The sequence below is a fragment of the Zosterops lateralis genome (assembly GCF_965231275.1).
Source record: "Zosterops lateralis genome assembly, chromosome: 21".
In the NCBI taxonomy this organism is placed as follows: domain Eukaryota; kingdom Metazoa; phylum Chordata; class Aves; order Passeriformes; family Zosteropidae; genus Zosterops; species Zosterops lateralis.
Genome location: NC_139781.1, coordinates 9012602 through 9025893, shown reverse-complemented (window position 1 = coordinate 9025893; position 13292 = coordinate 9012602). Strand labels below are relative to the sequence as shown.

The following is a 13292-nucleotide window of genomic DNA, read 5'->3' as shown; positions in this document are numbered from 1 at the left end:
TCCCAGCAGCTCCAGGGGACCACAGGAGCAGGGGAAGGGAGTTGTGGGGCTGAGGCTGCTCTACCCTCCCTGACCAAAGGGAGATGATCCTGAGTGCTGCCAGAGGAGGGGAATGTCTGTTCCCATGGGATTCCTGCCACTCCAGGGCCTGCAGGAGCCACAGCACAGGTTTGGTGTCACAGCTGCCACCCCACACCAGGGACCAAAACCATCACCTGAGGGTCTGAGCATCCCAGAGAGTGGAGCTTATTGAGCCCTTGGGAAAACAAACAGGGAAAGCTCAGGCCTTGCAGGGTTTTATTTTCCAGGGAAGCTGTGCTGCTGCTGCTGCTGGGACACTCAGCAGAGCTCCCAGGTGATGCAGGGACAGGGATGTGTCACCGACCCTGCAGGACCACACGTGGAAAGAAGGAATTCTATAATGAGGGTGGTGAGGCTGCCCCTGGAACCCTGGAAATGTCCAAGGACAGGGCTTGGAGCAGCCTGGGACAGTGGAAGGTGTCCCTGCCGTGACAGGGGGTGGCACTGAATGGGCTTTACGGTCCTTTCAACCCAAACCATTCCGCGATTCCAGATAAATTATACACCCCAAAAGAGCTCCCTTTCTCTCCACAGCTGGGTGAACCCCATTCCCTGGCAGGGCTCACCCCAGGGATGGGCCAGCCCCAGGCAGGGCCCTTGTCTGCCCCGGGAGAGCGGCCTTGAGCCCGTCCCTGCAGCGGCCCTTTGTCCCCTCCCGGTGCCGTTGTGTCCCCAGGTGCCACCTGCGATGGCACCGAGATAAGGGCACCGGCACATTCCCCTCCTCACGTTTTCCTATCTCGTTCCGTGCAGAATTCCCTTCTGAAAAGCCGCCATGGAGAGGCTGGAGGGGGTTTGGGGAGTGAGATCCTGTGCAGGGAGGGGTGGAGGGACCCCAGGGAGATGAAAGGGGGTCCCAGCCAGGGGAGAACTGGGGAGCCACCCCCTGATCCCCAATCCCAGCATGGGAATGGTGAGGAAGGACAGCCAGGTCCTCCCTCCTCTCATGAGGAGCCCCTAATTACAGAGACTTGAGCTAAAAAGGCAAGAAAGGCACCAAATTTTGAGGGAAAACCTGGATCAGGTTGGGAAGCAAACCTCAGCTCTGACTCCCCAGATCACCCCAGTACATCCAGTCACCCCCAGCATCCCCCAGGCACCCTCACACCCCAGCACTGGGCTGGCCCCACAAGAGACCCCCAAAAGCCCCCACTCAGGGGGTCTGGGGAAGGGGTCAGACCCTTCCTGGGGCTCCCTGGCCCTGTTTTCCTCCTCTGGCAGCTCTTCCCCTCCCTGCTGCCCCCCCAAAGCCACCCAGGCACCCCGGAGCGATGCTGGAGCACCCACCTGTGCCGGGACCGTGCTGGACATGGCCCGGCTGTGCCTCCCCGGGCCGAGGCCCCCCGGCTTTGTGCCGGGAGCTGCTGGGGATGGCTCTGGGCAGGGGAACCCCCCGCTCGCCTGGCCCGGCACACAAAGGTCTGCAAAGCCCCGCGCCTCCCCCGCTCTTCCCCCCCACACCGAAACCCAAAACCACCTGTTTTTTGTCTTTTTTTTTTCCTTTCTCCTCCTCGGGAGGTTTCCAGCCATCAAATGCTTCCCGGGAGCCCTTCAAAGGAAAAGCGGCCGCCCCATCGCATCCACTTGCTAAACCAGTCTGAGCAGTGCCGGGCGGGAGAGGCCCCGGCAGGGACAAGGAAGCGTTTGCAGGGCCCGGGGTGAGCCCAGAGCCGGGGGGAGCCCACCCCAGTGCGACCCCGGGGACAGGGGGGTGTCCCCAGGCAGCAGGACCCCCCTGCAGGCTGCAGGACCCCTCCCTGTCACTGCTCCTCCAGCAGGGAAATGGCTAAATTCTTCTCCCAGACATGGAAAAGGGCAGGCAGGTGATGGGGAAAGAGCCCCAAAGAGCTGGGGAAGCTCCCAGTATCCCCAGTGGGGCTGTTGGGGAGCACTGGGAGCTCCAGCAGGGAGATGGGCAGCTCCTCCAGGCATTCCCAGGAGAGGAGGAGCGGGGTGAGGAAGCAGAAGGGCCTGAGCAGGACAAATACAGGGTGGGAAAAAGGGGGTGGAATCTATCGGCCTTTTTTTTCCCCCCAAAAAACCCCTTTTCCAAGCCTGGAAAACAACCAGGAGGGTTTTCTGTGCTCCCACCAAGCACAGCCCCAGGCACTGGAGAATTCCCAGGGGATGAGCAGCTGGATTGTCCCCACTGTGCCACAAGGGCTGGCAGCAGCACAATCCACACAGGCTCCGGACAATTCCCAGGGCACGAGGAGCTGGATGTGCCCTGGGATGTGCAGGACAATCCCAGGGACGGGGCAGGTCCCAGGTGAGAGCCAGGGGGGCCCGTGGCTGTGAAAGGGCTGAGGCAGCTCCAGCACAGCCCAGGGAGGAGCTGGAGGCCCCAGGCTGAGCTTAAATGGGCCCAGGGATCTGGGTGGGGGGTCTCAAGTGGGGTTGTTCAGAGCCATAAAAGCTCTCAGGGGTTTTAATTAAAAGCCCTTAATTAAAAGCCCTCAGAGCGGTTAAAAACCCAGGAGAGGGGGCTGGGAGAAAGCACAGCCTGGACTCCCTGGGATGGCGATTCCAGCCCCTGGGGTGACAATTCCAGCCCCGGGATAACGATTCCAGCCCCTGGGGTGACAATTCCAGCTCTGGGATGGCAATTCCAGCACCATGGATGACAATTCCAGCTCTGGGGTGACAATTCCAGTCCCTGGGATGACGATTCCAGCCCCTGGGGAGGGGTCAGCACCTGCTCTCTGTGTGGCAGGACCTCGGTATCGTCTCCAGGTGCCCGCACACCGCTGTCCCTTTGTCACAGGACCCTGTGTGACCCCCAAACCATCCCGAGGTCTGGGGGCCGCCCCCCTGTTCCCCCTGCCCACCCGGCCGAGGGTGGTGGGAGCGGTCCGAGCAGCGGGGGGGTTTGATCCTTGCGGAATTCCAGGCACAGCCTTTCCCAGCGGTGTTTTTCGGGCTCCTCACTTTGCCGGGGGAGCAGCGAGGGCTCAGCGCTGTCACAGGGACATTCCCCAAGGACGGGAATCCCTCGGCTCCTCCTCCAGCCCGGGCCCAGCGCGGGCCGCTGGCGCCACCGGGTGCCCGAGCGCCGCCACCGGGTCACGGCAGCAAACCCCGGCCGGTTTTGGGGTGCGAGCAGCACCCACCGGGATCACCCCAGCGGCCCCACACACGGACCCCGGGGCGCTGCCACCGGGTCAGGACCACCCCATAACCAAACCGGGGAATGAGGGACAGCAGAGTCCCCCCCGAGCCGGGCTTTGCCCACCTGCACCCCCAAAAGGGCGAACACAGAGCCCGTGTGTCCCTAAATACCGCCCTGAACCCCAAAGAGCGCCCTGTCCCCCTAAAGGCACCTCTCAAGAGCTCCCCCGTGCCCCCAAAGGAAACCCCCCAGCCCTGACACACCCTGAGCCCCACAAGGGACCCCCAGGCTCTGGCTGGGGGTGACACCAACCCCAGTGACCCCCCTGAGGTGCCCGAGGGTCAGTGCGGGAGCTCTGGGGGTCAGTGCGGGAGCTCTGGGGGTCCCGAGGGTCAGTGCAGGAGCTCCAGGAGTCCCCGGGGAGCCCCGAGGGTCAGTGCAGGAGCTCTGGGGGTCCCGGGGGAGCCCCGAGGGTCAGTGCAGGAGCTCTGGGGGTCCCGAGAGAGCCCCGAGGGTCAGTGCAGGAGCTCTGGGGGTCCCCAGGGTCAGTGCAGGAGCTCTGGGGGTCCCGAGAGAGCCCCGAGGGTCAGTGCAGGAGCTCTGGGGGTCCCGGGGGAGCCCCGAGGGTCAGTGCGGGAGCTCTGGGGGTCCCGGTTGTCCCCTGGTTGTCCCTCAGTTGTCCCTCGGTCCCTCTGGCCGTGCCCTTTAAGAAGCTCCACCAGGTGGAGCCGCGGGGCGTTTCAAAAGGTGAGAGAATCCCTCCAAAAGTATGATTTTTTTTTTCCAATTCTGTAAGGAGTATTTGTATCTTTTCTTTGTGATTTTTCTCTCTGGAATAGGACGTCTTTCATGCAAAATCCCCCAAAAAGCTTCAATTGAAGAATTTAAGAGATTTTTTTTTTTTTCCTTAGTATTCCTTGGAGTCCTGCATCTGGGTTGTTCATCAGGATGATGAAGAGAACTGGGATCAGGCTGGTGTCACCCCACTGTGTCACCCTCTGTGCCCAGCCCATGAGCTCCCCACCCCTGATGTGTTTATCCACCTGTGGCCTGGACATTTTATCCAGAAAGGCCCTGGCAGAGACATGAGCAAAAGCTTTGCTGAAGTCCAAAAAGATTCCATCTCCTGGTTTTCCTTGATCAACGAGATGAGATACCGTGTTGGAGAAGGAAATCAGGTTGGACAAGCAGGACTTTCCCCTCATGGAGCTGTGACCAATTGCTGTGTTGTCCTCCAGGTGTTTCCCAACAGTTCCCAGAATATTTTTTCCATGATTTTTACTGGGCACTGAAGTGAGACTGACAGGCCTGTGGGTTCTGGGCTCCTCCTTCTTGCCCTTCTGGAAAACCAGGACAGCAGTCCCCAGTTTCCAGCCAGATGGGACCTCCTGGAGTCCCAGGACCATCAAGAGAGGCTTTGTGATGGCATCAGCAACTCTTGAAGGATTCTCAGATGAATCCAGCAGGTCCCACAGGGATTTGGAGGTTCCCAGGTCCCACGGGATTTGGAGGGATCCAGCTGGAGCAGCAGATCCTGCACAAGTTGATCATTCTTGCAGTCCTGCTCATCCAGCTCAGGGCACTGGGCCCCCCTTGGTCCATCCTCTGGACACAGAATGGCTTGAACAGCTCTGCCTTGTCCCTGTCCCCTCTGGGAGGTGACACCCTCACCCTGCCCAGGCCAATCCGTGCCATTTCTACAGTGCCTCTTGCCATTAATAGAATTGAGCAAACACTCCTCACCTGGCAGCTCTCCAGGCACTCTGCCCCGGGCCTGCAGCTCTGGGGTGAGCAGGGACAGGGCCCAGCACTCCACCTGTGCCCAGCCAGACTCTCCCTCAGGCCAGGGACCAGCTCTGCCCGTGGCACACCCTGCTGCTGGGTGGGAAGCTGAGGAAAAGCACTTTCCCAACCAGCTGTGAGTTGTTTCCAGGTGCCTGAAGTCCCTTCTCACACCAGTGCCCCCATCCCCACATATCCAGGGCAAGAACACCAGCTCAGAGAGAATTTGGGAAGCTCCTCCTGCCCACCAGGGGCTGCTCTGAGCATGGGGGTGTCCTGATCCCCATGATCTTCCCAACAGCTCAAATTTTGCAACCAGGGGGGGATGGAAGAAACACTCCACAAAAACTCTTATTAAAAAGCAAAGCGTGTGGCCACAGCCGCTGGTTTAACTTAGAAACACTTCAAGTGGCCCAGAGTCTTCCAAAAAAACCCCGAGGGCTGCTGGCCCTCACCCCCGCTCCCAACCCTGTCCCACCCCCACTGTAGAATTCCATAAAATAAAAGTTCCATGTTCCACAAAGTTCCCCTTTGTGTGATGGTCTTGTTTGTGGGTCACTGCTGGGTTGTGTTTGTTTCCCCCTTTGCTGATTCCTCTTTTCCTCCAGGCTCTCTGTGGCCTCCAGCACCAGCTGAGGGACACACACACAGAAAGGTGATGTCCCTTCTCCTGCTGGGACAGTCTGGGGATGGAGAGGGAATGGCCAACAGCTCCTCCATGGGGCCAATCACCCTGTCCCCGTCCTTGCCACCAGGAAGGGACAGGGAGCACAGAGGGGCAACAACGAGCAGGAGGAGGCTGAAGAATTCCAGGCGAGGAAGGAGTCAAGCAGCCTCCAGGCGAGGTCACACCCAGGAATAACAACAACGGAGGACAAGAGAGAAGGGGCAGCAGTCCAGAATCCATTGTTTGCCGTCCCGTGCCGGCGGCGGGGCTCCAGCAGCGGGCCCGGCCCAGCCCCGGCGCTCCCGCAGTCCCCGCCCCGCCCCGAGGGGATGGATGGCGCCGCTCACATCATGACGTGCCGCCGGCGGTGCAGGGCCAGGTGGTCGGAGCGGGAGAAGCTGCGGTCACAGTCCGAGCAGCGGAAGGGTTTGATGCCCGTGTGCTTGCGGAAGTGCCGGGTCAGCTCGTCCGAGCGGGCGAACTTCCAGGTGCAGCCTTCCCACGTGCATTTGTAGGGCTTCTCACCTGGGCCAAAGGAAGCACAGAGGGGTCAGTGTTGTAACAGCGAGTCCCCAAACCCCCCACAGAAATTCCAATCCCTCGGCACCCCACAAAGGACCACCCACCCCTCTGCACCATCACTCCCCCAGCCCCTGGGGAATCTGGGCACACCAACTCCACCCCTACCTGTGTGTATCCTCCGGTGGGCTTTGAGGTGGGAGCTTTTAGTGTAGACCTTATTGCAGCCCTCGAAGTCGCACTGGTGGATGCGCCGCTTCTTCAGGTCCGGGGAATCAGCCCTGGGCCCCCGCACCACCGGCCTGCAGGGAACAGGGAGAGCTGCAGCCACGGCCCCCGAGCCCCCGGGGGGTTCTCAGGGGGGTAAAAGGGTTGGGAGGCACATGAAGGAGGAGACTCACTCTCTCTGGAGGTCCTGGAAGGGCGCGGGGCCGCTCTCGGAGGCGCTGTCCTCGCTGTCGCTGTTCATGTCCATGGGGAACACGGAGCCCGGGTCCATTTTCACTGGGGGGGTCCGGGAAAGGAAAGCTTTAGGGCACCAAGAGTAATGGGGTGAGCTCAGAGCAGGGACATCCCCCCAAAAAACACTCACAGCAGGGGTTCAGCCTTCCCCCTGCTCCTGCAGCGCTCCGAGCACTGCCCAGAGAACCAAATTCAACTCCATGAGCACATGGAGAGCCCCCCAAAGGGAGGAAACAACTTGAGGGCACCACTTTTAGCTGCCCTGCTCCTGCCCAGAGCAGGGCAGATCCATGACTCCCCATCCTGGATAAAGTGTGAAGCTGGGAATGTCCAGGGAAAGGGGATTGTGGGGGGCAAAGGGAGCAGCTGAGCTGAAACCAGAGCTGCTGGCAGCAGGCAGGCAGTGGGAAGGGCAGGGCAGGCTGCCAGCAGCAGGATGGGTGGAGGACAGGCAGTGCCATGCCCTGTGTGTCCCTGCCCTCCCCATGTCCCCTGGGGGGGGCACAGACTGGGGGCTGAGGGGGCTTTATATGAAAAACCACACAAAGTGGTGGCAGTGAGGACACTCCTCAGTGAAAAATAAGATTCCCTCAAGGCACAGGACCCCCTCCACCCCCCAGAGTTCAGGGTTACTCTTACCAGAGCCAGCATTCTTGCCGTCCCCGCCGATGAGGGGCACGGTGATGGCGGTGACACCATCCGTGGGCACCGTGGTGTAGACGACGGGGAGGGACTGCACCACCACGGGGATGGTCTGCAGGTTGCCCATCTTGCTGGGCAGGTTGACGGAGGGGATGGTGTGGATGACGTGCAGGATCTGCTGCCCGCCGCTGCCCTGCGTGGAGGCCAGGATGGAGCCGGGGGACAGCACGGCCGGGATGGCCGAGGTGGAGCTGAGCCCCGAGGGCGGGATGGACACGGTGCTGGCGGCGGGGAGAGGGGGAGCCACCAGCATGGGGGAAGACTGCACCGAGGAGGAGGAGGAGGAGGAGGAGGAGGAGGAGGTGGTGGTGGGTGCTGGCGGCGGGGCCGAGGCCGGAGCCACCTTGGATTTATTGAGGGAGAGGTCGACGGGCTCGGCCTGGGGCTGGCTGCAATCGCTGGCCAGCAGCTCCTCGGGGGGCTCCGTCTTGATGTCGGCCAGCAGCACCGGCGGGTCCAGGGGGCCCTCAGCCAGCAGCGCCGACGAGCTCATGGCGGGCGTCGCCTTCCCCTGGCCCTGCAAAGAGACCCGCACTGCGTGAGGGGCCGGGGAAACTGAGGCACGGGGCGGGGGGGGGGGCGAAGGGGGAGGTTTATTTTAACGGGTTCTCACCAACCAACCAACCGACCGACCGAGCGGGGCGGCGGCTCGGGGGCGGCTCCGGCGGGCCGTGGGGCCGGGCGGGGGTCCCGGGGCGGGCACGGCGGGGCGCGGCCGCGGCCTGAGGCGGGGCCGGGCCGCCCGCCCCTCACGGACCCGCCCGTGGCCTGAGGCGGGGCCGGGCCGCCCGCCCCTCACGGACCCGCCCGTGGCCTGAGGCGGGGCCGGGCCGCCCGCCCCTCACGGACCCGCCCCTCACGGACCCGCCCGGCCCCTCCCGAGGGCGGGAACCGCGGGCCCCGCCCCCCCCCGCGCGCCTTTGTGCCGGCCCGGCCCGGCCCCGCCCCCCGCGCGCGCCCCCGGGGCGGGGCTGGGGCGGTGCCGGCCACGCCCCTTCCCCCTCCCGCGCCTTAAAGGGACCGCGCCCCCCTTAAGCCCCGCGCCCCCCCCAGCCCGGCCAGGGGTCACTCCCGCACTGACCCCCGGGGGCCCCACGCGTGTCCGCCCTGCCCGCGGCTCCCCTTCCCCGCCACCGCCCGCCCCGCGCCCCCCGAGGTGCGAAGGGCCCCGCGGCTCCACCTGGGCTCGGCCGCGGGTGGAGCTTCTTAAAGGGCCCGGCCCGGCCCCCGCGGGAGGCACCGGGCACGGCCCCACCCGCGGCGCTGCGACCCCGCGACACGACCGGGAGAGGAGCGGGACCCCCGAGCCCACCACAACACCCGGGGCACGCCTGGGGCTCCCGGCACGGGGGATCCTGCCCAGCCGAGCCCCCCGTTACCCCCAGCATTGCCCCCGGCCCCCCCAGCCGAGCCCCCCGGGCCCCCCGGCGCTGCCCCGCGCCCCCCGCACGTACCTGCCCCCGCAGGGCCCGTCCCCGCCCGCGGAGCCCCCACCGCGCACCGGCCCCGCGCGCCGGCCCCGCCCCGCCACACCCAGCGCCGCGCCCCGGGAGCCCCGCCCCGCCCGGGGAGGGGAGGGCACGGCGGCACCGGCACCGGGCCCCTCCCGATACCGAGCCCAGGGCACCGGCACAGGGTGTTCGGCACCGACACCAAGCCCAAGGCACCGGTACCGAGCCCAAGGCACCGGCACAGAACCCTCCCGATACCGGCACTGAAGCCCCCCTGCACAGAACCCCCCACTGACACACGAAGCCCCCAATTCACCGTCCCCATAAAGCCGGGCCCCCCTCCAAAGCACCCCCAAAACACAGCCCCGGGCAGGGACCCCCCGAGAACCTCCCAACACAGCCAGGGACGCCCCAAAAAACAGGCACAGAACCCCCAAACACACCCCGGGCAGGGATCCCCCGAGAAGCCCCCAACACAGCCAGGGACACCCCAAAAAACAGGCACAGAACCCCCAAACACACCCCGGGCAGGGATCCCCCGAGAAGCCCCCAACACAGCCAGGGACGCCCCAAAAAACAGGCACAGAACCCCCAGACACAGCCCCCCAGCTCCCCCCAAACACAGCCGGGAGCCCCCCTAAACACACCCCAAAAAGAGCCAGAGATATTTCCCCCCTGTCCCCAGAGCCCGCCTATTCACCTGGGGGTCCCCCAAACACACAGAGCCCTCTCCAGGCACACACTGCACCCCTAAAAAGAGCCAGAGACCCCCCCAAGTACCCAGATATTGAGGGGATGTCCCCCCAACACACACACTGAGCCAGGGATCCCCACCAAACACCCCCATAATCAGCTAAAGACCCCCCAAAACACTCCCTGAGACACTCACAAGTTACCAGCACCCCCAAAACAGCTCCAGTCTCAGGTAGGGACCCCAATAGCCCTGCCCCCCACATCCAGGGACCCCCAAAACACCCCTCAATGAGGAGAGACACCCCCAAAACACCCCCCCAATAAGGGGAGACACCCCAAAACACCCCCCAATAAGGGGAGACACCCCTTAAACAGCCCCCAACAAGGAGAGACACCCCCAAAACATCCCATGGTCAATCAGGGACCCCCTCAATGCACCCCCAGGTGCTCAAAGCACCCCCTTCCAGCCAAACCCCCCAAAAAATCACCCCCAGACAGACCCCCCACTGCCCCCCCAACACCTGGGGACCTCAATGTCCCCCCAGGACCAGCCCCTCACACCAGGGGGGTTCCCCACAAACAATTTTTGCCAAAAGGATGCCCCATTTTCCCCTGGGGGACCCTCCTCTATCCAAATTTGGGGGTCCCTTGCACCCCAAAGCCCTGCAGGGTTAAGGGGAGTGAGATGGGGCAGCTGAATGAGTGAGTGGGGAGGGGGTCGGGGGGATCGTTGCCCCCCAGATTCCACCACTGCTGAACTGAATTCCTCCATCCTGAGCCTGGTGCCCCCCAAACCCACATTCACATATCTGGGGGTGCCGTGCACCTCTCCCGACACTTTATATCCCCAAAAATTGGGGGAATAATTAGTGCACCCCTAAACAGGTTAAGGAGGGGATTAGGGGTGACCTTGGCTGGGGAAGGGGAGGTGAGAAAACATCTTGCACACCCTCCCCACACCCCGCTTTGTCCCCGCCGTGTCCCCACCCCCTTCCCCCGCTGCGTGTCCCCCACCCGTGGGCGTGGGGGGTCACACCCGCCGCCACACCCCCCCCAGGAATTTCCTCCGCTCCCCGCCCTCCGCTGGGGACACGGCTTGGGTGAGGGGGGCACGGAGGGAATACAGACAGGGGGTTCTCAATAGGGGGTGGGCGCTTAGAGGGGGGTTTGAGCCTTAAAAAAGGGGGTGTGGCCCTTTAAGAGCAAAGGGCGTGGGAGGGGGAGGGCAGGGCGGGGCCGGCCCCGGTGTGACCTCCCGGCCGCGGGGGGGCGCCCTGCCCCCTGCCGGAAGCGCGCGCGGCGCCTCAGGGCCTGAGGGGAGAGAGGAGAGGAGAGGAGAGGGGAGATGAGGGGGGGACACCCCACAGCGACCCCCGCCTGAGGGGGCCATGGCTGAGGGGAAGAGAGGCCTGAGGTGGCGCGCAGGGAGGGCGGGACCCTCCCTCTCCATCCCTCCCCTCCCTCCTCTCTCTCCCCTCCCTCTCTTCTCTGTCTCCCCTCGCTCCCACTCCCCGCTCAGCCCCCCAGGCCGAGCCCCCAGCCCCACTCACCGTCCCCCGCGCCTCCTCCGAGCGCATCCCCGGCCGCCGCCGCCGCCGCCGCCGCCGCTGCCCCCGGGGCGGTGCCGGGTGGGGCGGGGTGGGGCCCCCACGGGCGGGGAGGGGCCGCGTTGGGCGGAGCTCCCCCTCCCCCACCCTTTTTATTTTATTTTTTTTGGGGGGGGGTGTGGGGGGGTGTGCCCCGCCCTTGAGGTGATGACATCATCGGCAGCCAATGGGCGGCGCCCCTCGCATCCGGCGTTGCCATGGGAACGCGCGGGGTTTTGGTGGACCCCCCCCCCAAGTTGTTCCCACACCCCCCCTCCTCTCGTAGGGAGGGGACCCCAAAATCATCCCCAAAATCGGGGTGGGGGGGGCGCTGCTGGAGGGCTCAGTGTGGTACAGACCCCCAAATTTGGGGTGCCCAAAATCCCCATCCACAGGGGGTTGGAGCACCCCCCAAATCTGAGCACCCATGGGTGTCCTGGGGGGGCACTGCCTGTAGGCTCCTCCCAATTTCTGCCTCCTGAGCCCTCCCACCACAAAAAATAAGCCCCCCAAATATGTGGGGTACCCCCCTCAGCACCCCCAGTGGGGTCCCCAGGGTGGCAGGGTCCTGGCAGGGTTGGGGGTCTGCAGCCACAGGGGGTCTGGGGGTCCTCTGGCCCCTTCCTGGGGGGTCTGGGGGTCTCAGGGAGCTGGGGTGGAGAGAGGCCAGTGGGCATCAACACCCCACTCATCCCACACTCCCTGGACCCCACTGGTTTTCCAGCCTCATCCCAAGGGGACGTGGCTGCTCCCGGCGCTGTGTCCCCACCCTGGGGCTGTCCACAGCCTTGAGATGTCCCCAGAGCCCCACCCTGCACTGAGGGGCAGCCCCAGGCTGGGTTTGTCACCCCATAACCCCCAAGTTCAGGACCCCCAGCCCAGCCCTGACCCAGCTGGGGATGGGGACTCAGCCAGGTGTCCCCTATCAGGATGTCCCTGCCTGGGGTGACTCGAGGAGCAGGTCACGGCCACCAAAGTGGTGACCTTGGGACACACGGAGCTCACCCAGGTGTGAGGAGGGGACTCCCATTTCTGCCAAGCCACCACACCTCAAACAGGACCAAAGTGACCTCTTTTTGGGAAAAATTCCCTTCCTCTCCTCAGGAAACACCCAGGACAGGCTCAGGTAGGGACCCTCCCTTGGCCAACCTCCCCTGGGGAGCTTTGGGGGACCAGAAAAGCTTTTGGGGACCAGAAAAGCTTTTGGGGGATGAGTGGGCCCTGCACCCAAAGGCAACCTCGCCCCAATGTCACTGAGCTGAAGGACCAACAACAGGCACAAGTGACCTCCCAAAAAACACAGAAGAAAAGGGGGAAGCAGGGCAGGGTTCCTCTCCTGCTCTCCCTGGAGCTGCACATCTCAAGGATGGATTTGGGCAGGGGGGGTTGGTACAGATGCTCCTCACGAGGTGCCCACAAGCCACAACTCAGCAGTGACAATTTGGGGTGACTTTGGAGAATCCAAGGCCCCCTGGATGTGTTGGAGGAGCTGGTTCCAGCTGGGGAGCACCATGTGGCCACCATGTGCATCCCCCCAGCAGCTCCAGGGGACAATTCTGTGCCACAAAGGAAAAAAAAAAAAAAAAAAACCAAAAAAAAAAAAACCAACAAGTGGAAGCATCCCCAGGGAGACCCTCAGGAATTGTTAACCCTCACAGCTCATCCTGGGGCTGACCCCACTGGAGCCATCTGTGCTCCAAGGTAAGAAAGAAATGGTCAAAAAACCTGGGGAGGAACTCCAAGACAACAACCTGGCCCAGGAAACTCATCCTGGGCCCCACAGCAGCTCCAAGGGGAAGGGAACTGGGCCAAGGGGGGATTTAATCAGGATCTCAGTGACACATGGCATCAAGTTTCTCCTCATCCCAAGGTCAAGTGCTGAAGGAAAAGGCTGGATCACAGCCCACTCATCCAGGTTTGGGATGATGTTTGTGTGAGAAACATCTGGAACAGGCAACAGTTTTTTATTTTTATTTCTGAGGGCAGGAGCTGCCAGAGAAATGGGAAGAGTTTTCCAGAAGGTGGGATGAGGGTGCTGAGCCTGATCTCCCAAACCTCCCTGCCTGGAATGGAAGGAGCCAGAGCAGGCACCCACACCCCTCCCTCCCAAAAAGGCCTGGGATGTGCTTTGGGAAGGGACAAAGGACACAGCTCAGTGCCACTGGGGCAGGGCAGGGCGGGTGCTCTGACACAGCCACTGTGTTTGTCACAATCTGTCACCCAATGAGCACAGTGACACC

At 63.4% G+C, this 13292-nt stretch overlaps 2 protein-coding genes across 3 annotated transcripts in view; one reads left to right on the top strand and one right to left on the bottom strand.

The window, feature by feature from the left end:
- LOC310917755 (endothelin receptor type B-like) overlaps positions 1-13292 on the top strand; it is a 372101-nt gene that overhangs the window by 250035 nt on the left and 108774 nt on the right. The window lies entirely within an intron of this gene.
- On the bottom strand, positions 5457-11352 carry LOC310917733 (Krueppel-like factor 8). 2 transcript variants are annotated; one of them, XM_083876232.1, is made up of 5 exons: positions 11017-11352; positions 7260-7839; positions 6560-6686; positions 6327-6460; positions 5457-6164 (listed from the first exon to the last, which is right to left on the bottom strand). In XM_083876232.1, exons 1-5 carry the CDS (start codon positions 11041-11043, stop codon positions 5983-5985), a joined length of 1050 nt encoding a protein of 349 aa, XP_083732358.1. In that variant the 5' UTR covers positions 11044-11352; the 3' UTR covers positions 5457-5982. The 2 variants fall into 2 exon arrangements, with proteins under 2 accessions (XP_083732358.1, XP_083732359.1); XM_083876233.1 differs by having other exon boundaries at positions 6560-6662.

Excerpts from the sequence above, each read along its gene's own strand:
- LOC310917733 (XM_083876232.1), bottom strand. The coding sequence starts at position 11,043 with ATGCGCTCGGAGGAGGCGCGGGGGACG. Across the intron at positions 7,840-11,016 it reads CGGAGGAGGCGCGGGGGACG|GGCCAGGGGAAGGCGACGCC; the intron begins GTGAGTGGGGCT and ends GTCTCTTTGCAG. Across the intron at positions 6,461-6,559 it reads TTCCAGGACCTCCAGAGAGA|GCCGGTGGTGCGGGGGCCCA; the intron begins GTGAGTCTCCTC and ends TGTTCCCTGCAG.